Below are 20,544 nucleotides of genomic sequence, written 5' to 3' on the forward strand. Positions count from 1 at the left end.
AGGGCTTGGAATATGATATTCCAGAAGGCAAAGGAGGTAGGATTACAACCAAGAATAAACTACCCAGCAAAACTGAGTATAATCATTTGGGGGAAAAATAGTATTCAATGAAAAAGAAGACTTTTAAGCATTCCTGATGATAAGACTAGAGCTGAACAGAAAATCTGACATTCAAATGTAAGACTCAAGAGAAGCATAAAAAAGTAAATGTGAAAGAGGAATCATATGGGATTCTAAAAGGCTAGACTATTTGCATTCCTATATGCAAAGATGTTACTTGTAACTCCTAATAACTTTATCATTATTAAGATAGTTAGAAGAAATATACATGGACAAGAGGACATTATTACAATAGGAAGATATCTAAAAAATTAAATTAAAGGGTGAGAAAGACCCTTTAAATTAAATTAAATTAAATTAAATTAAAGGGTGAGAAATAATACACTGGAAAGGGAGGAAAGGAGAGTTAAAATGGGGGAAACTATATCACTAAAAGAGATGCAAAAAAGAGTTTTTATGGTGGAGGGGAAGATGGAAGTTATGACAGGTAATGCTTGAAACTCACTCTCATCAAAATTGGTTTTAAGAGGACATAATATACACTCAGTTGGGTATAGAAATCTATCTTACTCTATAGCTAAGTAGGAGAAGAAGGGAGGGACTGATAAAAGGGAAAGTGGATGAAGGAAGGCAATGGTTAGAAACAAAGCAGACTTTAGGGGAGGAACAAGGAAAAAAGAGAAGGTTAAGTGGAGGGGAATAGGATGGAGGGAAACACACAGTAATCATAACTGTGAATATTTATAGGTGGGATGAACTTACCCATAAAATGGAAAAAATGCCCAATTAAAGACTAAATTTGGAATCCTGAAAATTGAAAGTAAGGAAACCATTGAATTGATAAATAAAACTTGGAGCCGTTTTATTATGGACAAACGATTGGTTAATTTGATTTTCTAAAAAAAGAAAGGAGAAAACTATCAAAAATTAAAAGATGAATTGCCACCAATGAAAAGCAAATTAAAGCAGGAGCTATTTTGCCTAATTATATGCCAATAAACCTCACAAACTAAATGAAATAGATGAATATTTATAAAAATATAAATTGCCTAGGTCAGTGACTGTGAACCTTTTAGATACTGGGTGCTGTGTCCTGCCCTCCCCCTGGAGACCCCATACTGCTTGCCCCATGCTGCACCCCCCCCTCAGAAGAGTTCCCATTGGACTGCTGAGCAGAAGGGTGGGTGAAGTGAGGACATTCATGGAGAGGAATAGGGGACTGCCCCAAACTCCCCTCCCACCTCTACTGCATGTGAAGTGCTCCTATTGGATTACTGGGTAGAGGGACAGGTGAAATGTAAAAATTTCCTTAGCACAGTGGAGAGGGGGAAGGGTGCATCTCCCCCAAGTCCTTCTGCTTTTCTAGTAACAAACTCTGCCTGAGTGCCCACCGAGAAGGTTCTGCATCCTCTTTTTGGCATGTATACCAAAGGTTTGCTATCACAGGCTTAGGTTAGTTAACAGAAGAGGAAATAGAGTATTTAAATCTCTATCTTAGAAAAGAACATTTTAAAGACATAAATGAGGTCCCTAAGAAGAAATCTCCAGCACCAGATGGATTCACAAGTAACTTCTACCAACTATTTAAGGAACAATTAATTCCATTAGAATATAAACATTTTAGAAAAATAGGCAAAGAAAATGTCCTATTGAATTCCTTTTATGACATAAATATGGTGTTTATATACCTAAACCAGGAAGAGTGGGGAAAAGGAAACTATAGATCAATTTTCCTAATGAATATTGATGCAAAAATTTAAACAAAACACTAACTAGGAGTTTACAGCAAAATATCAAAAATATCATATTCTGGGTAGAATTTATACCAGGAATGCAGGGCTAGTTCAAAAGCAGTTGAAAAACTGTTGACATAATTGACTATGTCAATAAACAAAACAAAACAAAAACAAGTATGTGATAACTCAATAGATGCAGAAAAAGCTTATGGCAAAATATGACACTCATTTCTATTTTTTAAAAAAAATTACTAGGAAGCGGGGCAGCTGGGTGGCTCAGTGAATAGAGAGCCAGACCTAGATATAGGAGATCCTAGGTTCAAATCTGTCCTCAGATACTTCCTAGCTGTGTGGCCTTGGACATATGTGTCAGCACTGACACATGTAGCTATTTTCGATGACATGCAGCCACATGTGGCTACATACAGAGAAGTATGGAGCCGAATGCCGAGGATGAAACATTTGCTGTAGTGTTGTGTAGACACTCTGCACTATAGATGACAATTCTACCTATATTAATTTACCTATTTCGGTTTATTAAATACAGTTATATATTATAATTATACATTTTTGTTATTTAAACTATAAATATCGTGAAAGTATGGCTTTTTTCTCGAAGTGACACACCACCCGATTCATGCTCGGTTTTTTGGTGAATTTTGACACACCAACCTCAAAAGGTTGCCTATCACTGGCTTAGCCCTTACCACTCTTCTGGAACCAATACACAGTATTGATTCTAAGATGGAAGGTAAGCATTTTATTTTTTTAAGTTGTTGGTGCTTGAGCTTCATTTTGAGAGGAGAGGGTTTCTATATAATGGAGGTGAGACAAACAAGCCATAGAGGTGAACTATGGAATGTCATGTATGAGGAATATTTGACTAGACTGAGAGTGCCAATGAGGTCAGGAATGAGACAGTACTGTATAATTAATTAGGAGAGTTATAGTCAACAAATGATAGGCACAGAAGGACTCTATAGTTTCTTTAAAAAAAAAGCCTCTTACAGCTTTAGCAGGCAGACCCACCAGCAATGGGCCATTCCAATAGCCCAGCTGTGAGGTAATAAGAGTCTGCACCAGAGTGATGGTAGAGACAGAGGAAAAGGGAGTATATGCAAGAAATTTGAAAGGTGAAATCAATAGATTGTGGCAACAGATTGGATATAAGGAGTGAAAGAAAGTGAGGAGTCCTGGATTGTGAGTCTCAGGGATTGGGAGGATGATATTGCCCTCTTTAGTAACAAGGAAAGTAGGAGTTGGGGGAGGATTGAGGAGGAAAGATAATGATTCTTATTTGGGACAGACTGAGTTTTATATGTCTTCTAAACATCAAGTTAGAGATGTCTAAAAGGCTGTTGGAGATGCAAGATTGGAGTCAGGAGAGAGATTGAGGCAGAAAAGGTAGATTTGAGAATCATCAGCATAGAGGTGGTAATTATATCTAAAGGTGCTAATGATATCATCAACTGAAGTAATATAGATAGAGAAGAGGGGCCAGGATAGAACCCCGAGGAATGTCAGTGGTTAAAGAGCATTATCTGCAGGAGAATCTAGCAAAGGGGATGGAGGAGTGGCCAGATAGGTAGGAAGAGAACCAAGAGAGAGTAGCATCCCAAAATCTTAAGAGAAGAGTATATCAGAAGAGAAGAGTGATCAACAGTGTCAAAGGAGAATGAGGATGGAAAAAAGACCATTGAATCTGAAAATGAAAAGATCATTAGTAATTTTGGAGAGAGCGGTTTTGGTGGAATGGTAAGTTGGAAAGTCAGAATAATGGATAACCAGAAATAACAAAGGAGTTGTAGAAGATCCCTAGAATATTTGATTGACCTACTGCAAAGACTTCGTGGAATGATGAAGACAAATTTCCACAGGATGAAAAAGGAGAGATGAATTGAGATCCGTACTTTTGGAAGGAATACTTGAATGCATGAGATAACAGATCCCATCCATCTAAAAATCTCTGAATAGGTTAACTGAGTTGACTTGCAGGTGAAAGATGCAGAAGAAAAGGGTATTCCTTTGAGCATAAAGGCAAAGAAAAAACCAGATCAAAAGTTGACCATTTGATTTTGTGGTACCTCAATTAGCCATTCAAACTCCTTTAGACTTGACAATAGTAGTACTATACATGCCTCAGACTCTGCTTTCTAAATAGAAATTTATGCTATTCTTCCTTAAATATCATGTTTAGAAAACTATCTTCTTTTCCTCAATGTCTTCCCCACAATTCTGTTTTCACTCCTGTTTCTTCAAATAGAGCAAAATTAGTATTTCATTTTTAATGAAAAGAATAAAAAAGGTAGTGAAGAGGAATGACTTGAAGTTTGCTCTTCCTCATTGCTATTGGAAATATGTGGGAAAGCACTGGCTTTTAAAATGAAATCAATCAGGGAGCAGAAAATGACTGACTTTGTGAAGGATGTGAGAGAAGAATAATAGCTCAACTGATATAAAAATAGGAGATCAATTGTGGACAGTAAAAGCTTTATGTTACATTAAAAAAATCAACAGCTTGTCTATATAGCAATAACAAAACCCAGCACGAAATATTAGAAAGGGTAGTCTCATTCAAAATAAAGATAAAATGCATAAAGTCTCTAGGAATCAATCTACCAAGGTGCACTTAAAACTATTTTATATAGCTATAACTACAAAACACTCTTTAAAGAAATAAAGAATGATTTAAATATCTAGGGGGATATTTAGTGCCCATAGATGAGTTGTGTCAGTATAATAAAGAAGCTGATATTGCCTAAGCTAATCTACAAATTTAGAACTATCCCATTCAGAGCACTAATGGGATACTTCTAAGATATAGGCAAAAATGATAATAAAGATTATTTGGAGCAACAAAACAGCTAGAATATAAAGGGAAATAATAAAGGGTAGAAATGAAAAGGGAAAGAAGTCCCAGACCTAAAACAATTATGAATTTTTTTTAAATTTCATATTGCTTAAAACATAGAAAAACTGAGCACCCTAGAAAAATCAAGAATCAGAAGAAAAAAGCAAGAACCTATTAAGTAACTCATTATTTCACAAAAACTATGGGGAAAACTGGAGAGCAGTGTAGCAAAAATTAGGCTTAGACTTTGACTTAATACTGTATTTTACAATAAATTCCAAGTGGAATCCAGTCTGAATATTAAAGATCATGGAATAAAAATTTAGAAATGAAAAGATCGGATCAGTTCACAACTGCACCAGTACTGCAATAATGTCCCAATTTTGCCACATCCCCTCCAGCATTCATTACTCTCCCCTGCTGTCATTTTAAACAATCTGCTAGGTGTAAGGTGATCCTCAGAGTTGTTTTGATTTGCATTTCTCTAATTATTAGAGATTTAGAACACTTTCCCATGTGCTTATTGATAGTTTTGATTTCTTTATCTGAAAATTGCCTATTCATGACCCTTTCCCATTTATCAATTGGGGAACGGCTTGATTTTTTTATACAATTGATTTAGCTCCTTGTATATTTGACAAATTAGACTGCTGTCAGAATTTTTTGTTATAAAGATTTCCCACTAGTTTGTTGTTTCTCTTCTGATTTTGGTTGCATTGTTTTTGTATGTACACAAACTTTTTAATTTAATATAATCAAAATTATTTACTTTACATTTTGTAATTTTTTCTAACTCTTGCTTGGTTTTAAAATATTTCCTTTCCCAGAGATCTGACAAGAATACTATTCTGTGTTCACTTAATTTACTTATACTTTCCTTCTTGATATTCAAGTCATTCACCCATTCTGAATTTATCTTAGTGTAGGGTGTGAGATGTTGTTCTAAACCTAATCTCTCCCATATTGTCTTCCAATTTTCCCAGCAGTTTTTGTCAAATAGTGGATTTTTGTCCCCAAAGTTGGGCTCTTTGGGTTTATCATGCACTGTCTTGCTGACATCACTTACCCCAACTCTATTCCACTGATCCTCCCTTCTGTCTCTTAGCCAGTACCATATTGTTTTGATGACCACTGCTTTATAGTATAGCTTAATATCTGGTGCTGCTAGGATACCTTCCTTCACGGTTTTTTTTCATTATTTCCCTTGATATTCTTGATCTTTTGTTCTTCCAAATGAACTTTTTTTTACTTTTTTCTAATTCAGTAAAAAAGTTTGATAGGTATGGCACTAAATAGGTAAATTAATTTGGGTAGAATTGTCATTTTTATTATGTTAGCTCATCCAACCCATGAGCAATCAATGTTTTTCCATTTGTTTAGATCTAGTTTTAATTGTTTGGAAAGTGTTTTGTAGTTGTGGTCATATAATTCTTATGTTTGTTTTCGTAGATAGATTCCTAAGTATTTTATACTGTCTAGGGTGATTTTAAATGGTTTTTCTCTTTCTAACTTTTGCTGTTGTAATGTGTTGGAAATATATAGAAATACTGATGATTTATGTGCATTTATTTTGTATCCTGTAACTTTACTAAAGTTGTTGATTATTTCTACTAGCTTTTTAGTTGATTCTCTAGGATTTTTTAAGTAGAACATCATATCATCTTCAAAGAGTGATAGCTTAGTCTTCTCATTGCCTATTTTAATACCTTCAATTTCTTTTTCTTCTCTAATTGCTACTGCTAGTGTTTCTAGTAAAATGTTAAATAATAGAGGTGATAATGGGCATCCTTTTCTCATGCCTGATCTTATTGGGAAGGCTTCTAATTATCCCCATTGGGTATGATTCTTGTTGATGGTTTTAGATATATACTATTTATTATTTTTAGAAAAGGTCCTTCTATTCCTATACTTTCTAGTGTTTTCAATAGGAATGGGTGTTGTATCTTGTCAAAGGCTTTTTCAGCATCTATTGAGATAATCATGTGATTTTTTTTTTGTTAGCTTGTTGATACGGTCAATTATGTGGATGGTTTTCCTAATGTTGAACCATCCTTGCATTCCTGGTATATATCCCACCTGATCATGGTGGATAATCCTCTTGATCACTTGCTGGAGTCTTTTTGCTAGTATTCTATTTAAGATTTTTGCATCTGTGTTCATTAAGGAGATTGGTCTGTAGTTTTCTTTGTTTTTGATCTACCTGGCTTTGGGATCAGTACCATATTTGTGTAATAAAAGGAATTTGGTAGGATTCCTTCTTTGATTATTATATAAAATAATTTGTATAGTATTGGGATTAGTTGTTCTTTGAATGTTTGATAGAATTCACTTGTGAACCCATCAGGCCCTGGTGATTTTTTTCTTAGGGGGTTCTTTGATGGCTTGTTGAATTATTTAAGTATTCTATTTCTTCTACTGTTAATCTAGGCAATTTATATTTTTGTAAATATTCATCCATATCACCTAGATTGCTATATTTATTGCCATACAATTAGACAAAATAGTTTTTAATGTTTGCCTTAATTTCCTCTTCATTAGAGGTGAGGTCTCCCTTTTCATCTTTGATACTGTTAATTTGGTTTTCTTCTTTCTTTTTTTTATTAGATTGACCAGTACATTGTCTATTTTACCTTTTTTTTTTTTCAAAATACCAGCTTCTAGTCCTATTTATTAATTCAATAGTTCTTTTACTTTTGATTTTATTAATTTCTCCCTTGATTTTTAGTATTTCTAATATAGTTCTCATCTGGGGATTTTTAATTTGTTCATTTTCTAGTTTTTTAAGTTGTATGCCTAATTCATTAATCTCTGCCTTCTCTAATTTGTTAATATATGCACTCAGTGATATAAATTTTCCCCTTAGAACTGCTTTGGCTGCATCCCATAGGTTTTGGTAAGAAGTTTCATCATTGTCATTGTCTTTAATGAAATTATTTATTGTTTCTATGATTTGTTCTTTCACCAAATTATTTTGGAGAATCATATTATTTAATTTCCAATTAGTTTTTGGTTTGCCTCTCCATCTATTCTTACTAATAAATATTTTTATTGCATTATGATCTGATAAGGTTGCATTTATTATTTCTGCTTTTTTGCATTTGTTTGCCATGTTTCTATGGCCTAGTACATGGTCTATCTTTGTGAATGTTCCATGTGCTGCTGAAAAGAAGGTGTATTCCTTTTTGTCCCTATTTATTTTTCTCCATATATCTATTAACTGTAATTTTTCTATGATTTCATTCACCTCTCTTATCTCTTTATTTATTTTGTGGTTTGATTTATCTAGGTCTGATAGGGGAAGGTTGAGGTTACCCACTAGTATAGTTTTGCTATCTATTTCCTTCTTGAGCTCCACTAGCTTCTCCTTTAGAAATTTGGATGCTATACCATTTGGTGCATACATGTTGAGTACTGATATTTCTTCACTGTTTTTACTGCCTTTTATTAGGATGCAATTACCTTTCCTATCTCTTTTAACCAGATCTATTTTTACTTTGGCTCTGTCAGAGATCATGATGGCAATCCCTGCCTTCTTTTTCTCATTTGAAGCCCAATAGATTTTGCTCCATCCTTTCATTTTTACTCTATGTCTGTCTGTCTGTCTCATGTGTGTTTCTTGTAGACAACATATGGTGGGATTTTGGTTTCTAATCCACTCTGCTATTTGCTTCCATTTTATGGGCAAGTTCATCACATTCACATTCAGAGTTATAATTATGAACTGTATATTCCAAGACATTTTGATTCTCTCTCCTTGTCCTTTCCTTTCTTCTTTCACTCTTTCCTTCTATACCAGTGTTTTGTTTTTAATCAGTTCCTAATCCCCTCCCTTATTGTACTTCCCTTTCTCCCCCTCCTATCTTATTCCCTTCTTCTTGTTTTTTAAAGGTACACCATGCTCCCCACCAAGCCCTCTCCCTCCCTAGTATTGCTTCCCTCCCCACCAGTCCATTTGTTACCCTTCTACTTTTCTATAGGACACAAATCAATTCTCTGCCCCAATGGATTTGATTGTTCTTCCCTCTTTAAGTTAATTTCAATGCACTTATGAATTAAGTATTTCCTTTCTCCAACCCCTTTACCCTTCCATTGTATTAGTCTTTTCCCCTGTTCACCCCATGCACTTCTTTATGAAATAAAAATTTACTCCATTTTGTCTGTTTTCCCCTTTTTCTTTATATTATCTCCTTTTTTAACCTCTAGTTTTGTATATATGTATACATACATACATACATATATTTTGACATTTCATCCTATACAGTTTGTCCCTGTTCCCTCTAATTATACTTCTTCTATCTACCCTGTTGGTAATAGCAATTTTTAAGACTTACCAATATCTTCTTTTCTTATAGGGATGTAAGTCAATTGAGCTTATTGGGTCCCTTAAAGAAAAGATTTTTTTGTTTTTTGTTTTGGTTTGGTTTGGTTTCCCCACCCCCACCCCCACTCTCTTAATTACCTTATGGTGATTCTCTTGAGTTCTGTGTTTGAGCAGCAAACTCTCTGCTTAAGTCCGGTTTTTTCTTTATGAATGCTTGGAAGTCTTCAATTTTGTTGAATGACCATACTTTTCCCTGCAAGAATATAGTCAATTTTGCTGGATAGTTAATTCTTGGTTGTAGACCCAGTTCTCTTGCTTTCTGGAATATTGTATTCCATGCCTTCCTGTCCTTCAATGTAGCTGCAGCCAGATCCTGTGTTATCCTAACTGTGGTTCCCTGGTTATCTGAATGACTTCTTCTTAGCAGCTTGTAATATTTTTTCCTTGGTCTGGTAGTTTTTGAATTTGGCTATAATATTTCTGGAAATTGTTAGTTGTGGATTAAATGTAGGAGATGATCTATGGATTCTTTCTATTTCCTCTTTTCCCCCTTGTTTGAGAATGTCAGGACAGTTCTTTTGTATAATTTCCTGTAGGATGATGTCCAAACTTTTCCTTTTGTCATGATGTTCTGGCAGACCAATAATCCTTAAGTTGTCTGTTCAAGATCTGTTTTCCAGATCTGTGGTTGTGTCAATGATGTGTTTCATATTTTCCTCAAATTTTTCATTTTTTAAATTTTGTTTTATATATTCTTGCTGCCTTGTGAAGTCATTTGCTTCTAGTTGTTGAATTCTAATTTTTAAAGACTGAATTTCATCCCTGGCTTTTTGGTCATCCTTCTCCTTCTGGTCTGCTTTTCTTTGTAGATCATCTTTTGCCTTCTTTGCTTCATTTTTCAGCTGGTCAATTTGGGCTTTTAAGACATTATTTTCTTGTTTTAGATAGTATTTCTTTTTCCCAATTGCCTTTAGCCTCGGATGATTGTTTTCTGAGTTCTTGAGTTATTTGGATTTTGAGTTTTTGAATTAATTGAATTTTAAGTTCTTCTAAAGCCTGTGTCCATTTTGCTAAATTTTCTATGTTTTTTCTTGGTGTTCCTTTATCTTCTTATGATCCATTTGCTCTTTGTTCAATTTCTAGATAAAAGCTGTTGATTGTGGTTTCTTTTTTCTTTTTATGTTGTTTACTCATTTTCCCCTTCTTTCTCCTCTGTAATTGGCTATAATCTTGATCCTCTGATCATATTTTTGGGTTTGGGCTATTCAGCCCTGGGAGGGCTTCTTCTCTGTTTTGTTGATTAATTAGGTTAGTGGGACCTGAGGCCAGATTTTCCCCAGCTGGTGGTAACAGCTAAAGAAGTGAATTCAGCTTCTTTCCTTGTAGTTTGTGGGGGAGGGTTGTTGGAGCTTCCCTGCCCTCTGAAGACTTCTTGTCTGCTGTGCTGATAGGATTAAGCCAGGTGGGATTAATCTGCTCAGCTCCAAGTGCCCTGAGGTCAGATTTTCTCCAGCTGGTGGTAAAAGCTAGAGAGGTGAGTTTGGCTTCATTCACTCTAGTTTGTGAGGGAGGGGTGTTGGAGCTTCCTGGCCCTCTGAAGACCTCTTGTCTGTTGTACTGATAGGATTAAGCCTCCAGGTGGTTGATCTACACTGCTCCAAGTACCCTGAGGTCAAAGCCTTAAGAGAAAGGCAGGGGGAGGGGGGTAGCACAAGATAGAGGGTATGCTCACTGTCTCTGGGTTTCTCCCCCAGCAACTTCCCTGCTGTCTGTGATCAAAGCCTTGAGTTTGGTACAGCTTTGCCAGTGAAGCACTCTCTCAGACTGGTGGCCCAGCCCACCCAGGGATTCCAGAATCCGCTGGAGACTAAGCACATTAGGTGGAGGAGGGGATCTGGGATCTTGCTCCTTTCCCCTCCCACCTGAGAGTTCCAAGAATTGAGATTTTTTTTTCTCTTTCCCCCCCACCCCACCCTTTAAGTTGGGTTCAGCTAGAGGATCCCCCAGCTCTGTTGTGTTGTCAGATTTGGTTTTCTGTTCCCTCAGAGCCCTTTGTCTTTAATTGGTGGTGAAGGGCTTTTTGGAGGTTTGGAGCCTTGCTGCTTCTATGCTGCCATCTTCCCAGAATCAGCAATTTGATTGAATGAAATCGAAAGATTTTTGCGCAAACAGAATTAGTTTTTCTCCAATAAGAAGTGAAGTAGTTGCCTGGGGGAAAATCTTGGTATCACTTTTCTCCAATAATGGTGTGATATCCAAAATATATAGACAACTAATAGAAATATAAAAGACCAAAAGCCTTTCCCTATAATAAATAAGTGCTCAAATGATATGAAGAATTCACAAAAGAAGAAACTATCAATGACCATACAAAAGAATGCTCCAAATCACTAATAATAAAAGAAATGCACTTCAAAATTACTTTTAAATTTCTTCTCATGCTTTTGCACTTTAATAAAGGTGGGAATAGTCAATGTTGGAGGAGGGACTGTGTAAGGACATTATTGGTGTAGCTATGTACACTCATTCTGGAAAGCAAATGGGAATTATACAAGTAGAGTGACAAAATATCCTTCACACCCAGAAATTCCTTTGATAGGCTTATGTCTCAAGGAGGTCAATGATAAAAAAAAAAATTTTTAGAGAGAGAGAAAGAGAGAAGCTCCATACACTCTAAAATATCTTTAGCAGTACTTTGTGGTAGCAAAGGACTAGAAACAAAGTAGATGCTCATTAATTAGAATGGATAAACAAATTATTGTGTATGAATGTAATAGACTATCACTGCACTATAAGAAATGACAAATGACAAATATAATGAGAGAGAAGCATGGTAACATTAGCTTGAGCTCCTGGACTGAAATCATATTTATTACATCTAAACCTGACCAGATATTGGGAGCAGTCCTATGCCTTGCATTACTAGAGGTAGTGAATAAAAAGCAGAACTAATTTTCAAAGTAGATGCTGCTGGTTAGTCTGTTTTTGTGTAACAATCAACAGAGACAAAGTTTAAAAAATCAGAAAAGAAAAGTCACGTTTCTTCCTTTTTTTTTCAGACACATGTTTTATCACCTTGAAAACCTGTATCCCCAGATGATCAAGAAACCTGATGACTTCAAAAAAGTGAAGGACTTTTTAGAGTATGTATAAGTGCTTACTTTTCTAATCTTATTTTTGGTAGGTCAGGAGCAAAACCTTTAATTAAAAAAAAAGTTATTCCTTGTATTCACACACTTTCTCTTCATTTTAATTGTTTTGTTTTATTTTCAGTTCCATATTCCTTCTCCACCCCGCACTGAGAAGACAAGAAAAATCAAAATCATTACAAATCTTTCCCATCTCTTTAGCTACTCTCCGCAGTTGTTTTTATATTTTGAGGTTTCAGAGAAAGGATAAGCTAAAATCTATGATATGTACGGGCAGACAGGAGAGAGGATGGGGGAGAGGGGGGAGTGAGGGGGGAGAGGAAAGGGAAAAGGGGTCAATGGGGAGGGGGAAAAGAGGGGAGAGAGAGATAAAGGGGAAGAGAGGTGGAGAGGGGGGAGAGAGAAGGGAGAAAAGGAGGGAAAGGGAGGGCGAGAGAAACAGGGGAAGGCAAGAGAGAGATGCACAGGAAAATCATTAACCAGCTTGGATTTTTAAAAGACATGTAGAGAAGATGAAAGCAAGGGTAGGTAAGAGGACAACCCTAGTAAACAGTGTCTTAGGAGAATGAAAATTCAAACTGAGCTCAGCCTAAAGACATATAGAAAATGCCAGGATGGAATTCCTGCAAAATACAGGGTCAAGCCCCACCCAGAATTCCAGGGGACCCCCCCCTGGAGAACTTTGGGTGAGGGGGCAGTTGGTAGGGAGTTAAACAGTTGATTTCTGGGAGTTGAGGGGAGCAGATCTTTCTGCTTGCTGTTCCTGATTTGGGGTTCGCCTGGGAGGCCATAGTGGCAAAGCCATTGTGGTTTCTACTCAGGAGTGTGCCTGTCTAGTAGGATTAGACCTTTCCAGCATCAATATAATAATTATTTAGTTATTTAGATATTAGAAGTAATTACTATTAGCTTTGAGGGCAAGTTAGCTAAAGGTCTGTCACTCCCTCCTGGGGCGGGAGGGGCAGGTTCAACCCGACAGTTCAGGGCTTCCCAGTTTTTATCCAAATCCTAATTACCCCCTTCTGCCTTCCCCTTCTTTCTTTTATCAATATAAGCTTTATCTTTGATAGCAGTGCCTGGGTATTATTTGGGTATACTCACTACCGCCATTAAGCTTGATTCCTGTCAGTTGCCAGCCTAAGAAGTCTGTTCCTTCTCAGTCCTTAACATTAAGATATCTAGCTTCTACTCAGTCCTCAATCAGACCTATGGGGAATATAAATTGAGGAGAACATCATTAGAGATTAGCTTTGCTGAGCCTTGTCAGAGGTCATTGCCCTGCTTCCATATCAACTGAAAACCAACTGCTGAGTAGGAGGGGTTTGAGAGCAAGGAGCACTTGCCCCTCCCCACTCACTCAAGAGGGGGGGAAGGGGCGGGGGGGGGGGTAGAGTGTCTTGCAGGCACCTGGCCCTGGCCAGACCATCAGCTTCCCAAAATCCCTGTTATTACAAACATAACAGTAAGTAAGAGGACAACCCTAGTAAACAGTGTCTTAGGAGAATGAAAATACAAACTGAGCTCAGCCTAAAGACACCAAAATGCCCTTGTTAGAAGTAAGAGGAAGAAAAAAAGGAAGGATAGGACCATTGCTCAGAGTAAATGAGAGATTAATAACAGATAATGACAGAGGGAAGACATAAATATTTAGAACATTTTGCTTCAATAAATTTCATGTTAGCAGTTCAAAGGACTAGTAAACTGAGATTAGTGAACCTGTCAGTGACCTTTGGAAATCCATGAAGACTAGGACAGGAATTGAATCTCCATTTTCAGAAAGAGGAGGAGAATGGAATTTTCAGTCTATAGACAAGTGACCATGACTCATAGGATCATAGATTTAGAACTGGAAGCAATCTCAATGATCACCTATTTTAGCCTCCTCATTTTACAAATGAGGAAACTGAAGTGCAGGTAAATTAAGTTGAATACCAGAGCTAAGATTTGAATCCAGATCCCCTGATTCAATTCCTCTCATTCACTCATTCCTCTTTTTTACACTGCTTGATAAAAGGTCAAAGATCTAGAATTTGAGGCTGCTGAGTAGCACATTGGATAGAGCACTTGGCCTGAAGTCTTCATGGCATTAAAGGAGCTATTTGGGAGAGCAGATCTACATCGGGGCTGAAGGTGGAGCAGAACTTTTGAAGAATCCAAAGAAAAAAATGTCAAGATGAAGTAGCCGTTTGCAAGCCAAACAGCAGCCCCAGACTAGTCAAACAGATTCTCCCCAGGAAACCCAATTCCTTCAAGCTAAAAAAAAAAGGAAAACGACTCAGGATGTAAAGAAAAGAAAAGAGGAGACTGGAGCCAAGAGACAGCAATATGAAATTAGGAATTGTTGGCCACCTGTGTAATCTGGGGGTATCACTCCTTACATTATTATTGAAACTCCACACAAAGAAACTGTCACCAGTGACTTCTCCAGATTTACTAACTACAGGTTTAAAAACCTTTTTATAAATCCTTCACCTCTGCCTGACCTAAGTTGGGGATGTTCTAAGGATGTCTGGTTTAATATGTTAAAAAAGGAGGCCAAATATGTTCCTGATAAACATTTTGAAATGCTACATTCTGACTCAGAACCACAGATGAGATCAATACTTCTCGACTGGCTTTTAGAGGTATGTGAAGTGTATACACTTCACAGGGAAACGTTTTATTTTGCTCAAGATTTTTTTGATAGATTTATGTTGACACAAAAGGATATAACAAAAATATGTTCAGCTTATCGGTATTACCTCATTATTCATTGCTGCAAAACTTGAGGAAATCTAAGCTCCTAAATTACAAGAATTTGCTTATGTTACTGATAGTGCTTGCAGTGAAGATGATATCCTAGGGATGGAGCTCATTATATTAAAGGCTTTGAAGTGGGAGCTCTGTCCAATAACAGTTATTGCTTGGTTGAATATCTTTCTCCAAGTCGATGCTCTAAAAGATGTTCCTAAAGTACTCCTACCTCAGTGTTCCCAGGAAAAGTTTGTTCAGATAGCCCAGCTCCTGGATCTGTGTATTCTTTCTATTGACTCATTAGAATTCCAGTCTAGAATACTGGCAGCAGCAGCTTTATGCCATTTTACCTCCATTGAAATTGTTAAGAAGGTGTCAGGTTTAGACTGGGACAACATTTGAGAATGTGTAAAATGGATGGTACCTTTTGCCAGAGTAGTGAAGGGTGGACCTCTGGTGAAACTGAAGATTTTTAAGAAGATTTCTGTAGAAGACAGACATAATACACACACACACACACACACACACACACACACACACACACACAAATTATTTGGCTATACTGGAGGAAGTCAATTATGTGTCAGCTTTCACAAAGTGGGACAGTTGTCACCAGTGTGCAATGGAGGCATCATGACACCACCAAAAAGCACAGAAAAATCCCCAGGAAAACACTAAAGGCAAAGTTGAACTGAGAGCTTGCTGAGTGGATTTGTTCTGACTTGGCAGTAGAATATTATATTCCTTTTGGAGTACTAAAAAAGCTAAAACAACTTTAGTAATAGTCCTAACCAATTCAGAAATTACACTGCCATGGGGCAGCTGGGTAGCTCAGTGGATTGAGAGTCAGGCCTAGAGATGGGAGGTCCTAGGTTCAAATTTGGCCTCAGACACTCCCCAGCTGTGTGACCCTGGGCAAGTCACTTGACCCCCATTGCCCACCACTCTTCCACCTATGAGCCAATACACAGAAGTTAAGGGTTTAAAAAAATTTTTTTTAATTAAAAAAAAAAAAAAGAAATTACACTGCCATGAACAAGTTAAAAGCCTCTACCCATTCAGAATTGGATAACCATAGTTCAGATCTTACCTGTCAAAAAAAAAACCACAACAAAAACAGCTGAACTAGTTTACAAATATTAGTATTTCATTCCCAGGGTGAATACAGATCCAGGAACTATGTAGTCAGTCTAATTTTTACCTTAGCTACATTTTTGGGACTCATGCAACAAAGTTCATTCTGATCAATTAGGAATGTTACTGTTTGAGATGTTTTGGACTAGATGAGGGCCACTTTAAATTGTACTCTGGAAGTTCAAGAACTCATTTGATTGGTGCTATTCAGTTAATTCTTGAAAAAATTCTTGACTGTTTACAGGGGTTTAAGTTATAGAATAAGATGATGACATTTTCATTACAGCTGCCATAGCATTCTGCTCCAAAATATATGAACTTTTGTGAATTTCAGTATAATCTTTGGGTAAGAACAAAGAAGATAAAACAAGGAAAAGGTTGGCTTTTCTAAAACTCCAGATTCAGCAAAATAGCTGTACACATCTTAATCAGAGTTTTGTTTAATATACGGGTTGTTTTAATATAAAACCTTTGTATATTATCACAAGGATTTTAGTAGGGAAAAGTTTTATATGAAAAATAGCTTTATGAAAATATGTCTAACAAACTGTGCCTTCTACTACCTACCTGGCAAATCAGTTAACTTTTCTGGGCCTCAATTAGCTTATCAATAAAATGAAGGGGCTGAAAAATAATCCGTGAATTCCATTCCAGCTCTAACTGTAATCATATGATACTCTCGGGCTGTTGGTGGCACAGTATAACCTGCTGGGCTTGGAGTCTGGAGGACTTATCCCTTTGAGTTCAAATCTGGCCTCAGGCACTTACTAGCTGTGTGACCTTTGGCAAGTCACTTAACTCTGCCTCAGTTTCCTCAAATGAAAAATGAGCTGAAGAAGGAAATGACAAACCACTCCAGTATCTTTGCCAAGAAAACCCCAATAGGGGTCATAAAGAATCACATACAGCTGAAATGACTGAACAACGAAACATGGTGATGTAACCACTAATAACCACACTAACTCATCAGAACTCCTATCAAATCAACACTGATCTATTTATTTATTTTTTCTCTCCCTATAACTTTCCCAGACCAAAACACCCTTCCCTGGTTAGGGCTGGTCTCACTTTTATATCTGTATCCCCAGTGCCTAACACCCAGCTAGCCCCTGATTCATCAGCAATGGTAAGAACCCAGACTGAAATAATGCCGTTGGGAGGGAATAGCCTTATTTTATTTTAAGCTCCATTTTCTTTGAGGAAAGCAACAGTAATGATAGCAATGGATTTTGCTTTACTCTAACTAAAGCCAATTTGGTTTCTATCCAGGAAGCAAAATGATTGGGCCAGGCAACAAGTTGGTAAGAACAAGAAGAATCCATTTTGGAGACACATAGGCTATATTCTGTCACAGCTTGATGGGTTATATTTTGGAGCTGCAGAAATGGCAAAATCAGTTCAGAAAACGGTAAGAGGTCTAAGGAACTATACTTAGAGTATCTTTTACACTGACTAGAGACCTATGACATAGTTAAGCCACCTAAGAGTTTTGGCAATAACACATCAATATTCTTTTAAATTTTGTAATACTAGACTTTTATGCTTTTGGCACAAATTCTCCTACAATATGTCTATCTGACCCTTCGTACCTCCTAGCCCATATTAGAGTTTTGTAGAATTTGATCTAGTAGGCAAGGATGACTAGGGCTTTGGCCCAGGGCACCAAATCTAGATAGTTTGGATACCTGTGAAGACCTTAAAGAGCTCAACACCAAGTTAGCATGAATAATTAGGTAAAATAAGAAGCTACCAAGAGAGCTTAGTGAGATACGTATTTTTACCACAGACGTGCCACTCCTCGCTCCGCTGCTCCCCCTTCCCTTCACCTCATCCTCAGAAACTCCCAAGTAGTGACCACACATTGGTATCCCAAGAGGCTCCATCTTCCTCCTGTTTCATACTTTTTACACATCACCAAACTGACCTTATAATTTGCCCCAAATTACATATACTTCTGGCATTTTGGAAACTGCATAAACTCTCTTAGATTTCTAGAGGACAATTTAGTACTTACAAAGTAATTTATGGGGGCAGCTAGGTGGCTCAATGGATAGAGAGCCAGGCCTGGAGATGAGATCTTGTGTTCAAATCTAGCCTCAGATACTTCCTAGTGATTTGATCCTGGGCAAGTCACTTTGTCTTGCCCTTACTGCTCTTCTGCCTTAGAACCAATATGTAGCACTGATTCTAAGAAGGAACGTAAGGGGGTTTTGTAAATAATAATAATGGTTTATGATGCTTTCTCCATATGAAAATATTTCTGTAATTTCCTAAAAATGTCTAATATATTATAAAGTCCAAATATCAGTGTAATATATGACAGCAACTCTTCCTTCTCCCTTCCAGCCCTCCTCCAAACTTTCTTGGTGCCCTCTTTTCCTGCACTGAAACTGGCTTACTTACTCTACCTGCACTCAGTGTGGCAGATTGGGTGGTTCCCCAAAAGGGATGGGAAGTGTGATCAAGGAGATTCAGCTCACTTTCTAACAGGGTTACCTCAAGGTAACCCTTATGATGGGGAGGATATAAATTTACTCTTAATGGGGACTCGAGCCCCCACCAGTGTGCTTCACATTTAAATAAACAACCAAGTTGATTCCATTAACTTTTACTCCCATATTAACTCTTAGAATGCACTTACTACTAGAAAGCAAAGCAATACTAGTATTGAGATCACAGAACAGAACCCCTCCTCTCCCCCCATAAACCTGCGACCCTGGAGGGGAGTGAGGCATATGAGTAGGGACAAGCCCACATATGTGTCTGGGGCAACTCATAACACTTACCTTCAGGCCTTGATGTCCTTGGTGTCAATTGACTCCAAGGCACAAGAATGATAAGGGCTAGGCAGTTGGGGTTAAGTGACTTGCCCAGGGTCACACCGCTAGGAAGTATCTGAGGCTAGATTTGAATGTAGGACCTCCCATCTCTTGGCCTGTCTGCTATTCAGTGTTGAAGAAGCTTTTGTCTCTTTTAGCAAAGCCTTGTTTAGGTTCTGAGGCCATGTTACATTCTTTCAGTGAAAAACATTTGTTTTCAAATTAGGGATTGTGAAGCACTTTAGGTCTACCATCTGGGTTTTGAGAGGCTTCTACCTCCCAAGCTATAGTAGGCAGGAAAGGTCACATAGGGAAGGGATTTCTCTGTCTCTGTCTCTGTCTCTCTCTCTATGTCTCTCTTTCTGTCTCTGTCTCTGTCTCTGTCTCTGTCTCTGTCTCTCTCTCTCTCTCTCTCTCTCTCTGTCTCTCTCTCTCTGTCTCTCTGTCTCTCTGTCTCTCTCTCTCTCTCTCTCTCTCTATTTTTCTATCTATCTATCTATCTATCTCTCTTTCTCTGTCTCTCTGTCTGTCATTGTCTGTCTCTGCGTCTGTCTCTCTCTGTCTCTCCATTGGTCTGTCTCTGTCTCTCTGTCTCAGTCTCTCTCTGTCTGTTTCTCCATCTGTCTGTCTCTGTCTCAAGCTACAGGTCATGCAAAAGAGCAAGGCAGCTTTATCTCAGTCATCTCTTCAAACAGCAAAGGATTCTGCTTATCCCAGTCAGCTCCTGGCATCAGAGCCTCAGTTCAATTAGGTCACCTCTCACTTCAGCTAGAGGAGCCTGTCTATTTCTTAGCTGCTCTCCTGCCCAAAAAATTAGGTCTCCTCTTACATGATTCACTTCTGACTTAGACTGAGAAACCCCAAATCCAGTTTTCTGTCAGATAAAACAATAAGAGTCAACATATGATTTTTCTGTGATACAATACATTTCTAAGTCTTAAACAGTCATTAAAATTAGGTGCTGGGAAATAACATGCTACTGTATTCTATGACTAGAATTCTCTGAAGACATTAATTATTTATTAAATAATAAAAAGTTGGCCAGAGAAAGAGAAGGCACCAGACACGTGTGACTGGCCACTCCCTTAGCTGCCTTCTCTCCCCTGTGCTAGAGTCAGTAGTGGGACTAGGTCCACAAGTGGCCATTCCACTTGCAGCCCTGGCAAGCTGGGGAGACCCAGTTTTAAAAATAAAGTAAAATAGGTAAAATAAAATAAATCAAGGTGAACTGTATCTGCAGCATTCTCCTAAACCAGTGGTGTCCAATTCAAATAGAAATGGATACTTGTAAGCTACATATTTCTTTACAAGGCCACCAAAAATTATATACAGTGTATTATATATATATATTTTTTAAACCCTTGTACTTCGGTGTATTTTCTCATAGGTGGAAGAGTGGTAAGGGTGGGCAATGGGGGTCAAGTGACTTGCCCAGGGTCACACAGCTGGAAGTGGCTGAGGCTGGGTTTGAACCTAGGACTTCCTGTCTCTAGGCCTGACTCTCACTCCACTGAGCTACCCAGCTGCCCCCTCAGTTTATTATATTTTTAATTCTTTTGCTAAACATTTTTTATTACATTTAATCTGGTTCTGGCTGGATCAGGAAATTTCATGACATGTCTGCCCTAAGGTACAGATTAAAAAAATGAAACAAGACTAGTTCCAGGACTTGAAGGAAGGAAGGAAGGAAGGAAGGAAGGAAGGAAGGAAGGAAGGAAGGAAGGAAGGAAGGAAGGAAGAG

At 37.6% G+C, this 20,544-nt stretch overlaps 1 protein-coding gene and 1 pseudogene across 1 annotated transcript in view; both read left to right on the forward strand.

The window, feature by feature from the left end:
• PLBD1 (phospholipase B domain containing 1) overlaps positions 1–20,544 on the forward strand; it is a 95,414-nt gene that overhangs the window by 23,778 nt on the left and 51,092 nt on the right. The window contains exons 4-5 of the mRNA XM_044679083.1: positions 12,028–12,111; positions 17,254–17,392. Coding sequence (XP_044535018.1) covers positions 12,028–12,111; positions 17,254–17,392 — 223 coding nt within the window. The remainder of the gene's footprint in view (positions 1–12,027; positions 12,112–17,253; positions 17,393–20,544) is intronic.
• On the forward strand, positions 14,268–15,724 carry LOC123248493 (annotated as a pseudogene).

This window comes from Gracilinanus agilis, chromosome 5 (genome assembly GCF_016433145.1).
Source record: "Gracilinanus agilis isolate LMUSP501 chromosome 5, AgileGrace, whole genome shotgun sequence".
NCBI classification, from domain to species: Eukaryota; Metazoa; Chordata; class Mammalia; order Didelphimorphia; family Didelphidae; genus Gracilinanus; species Gracilinanus agilis.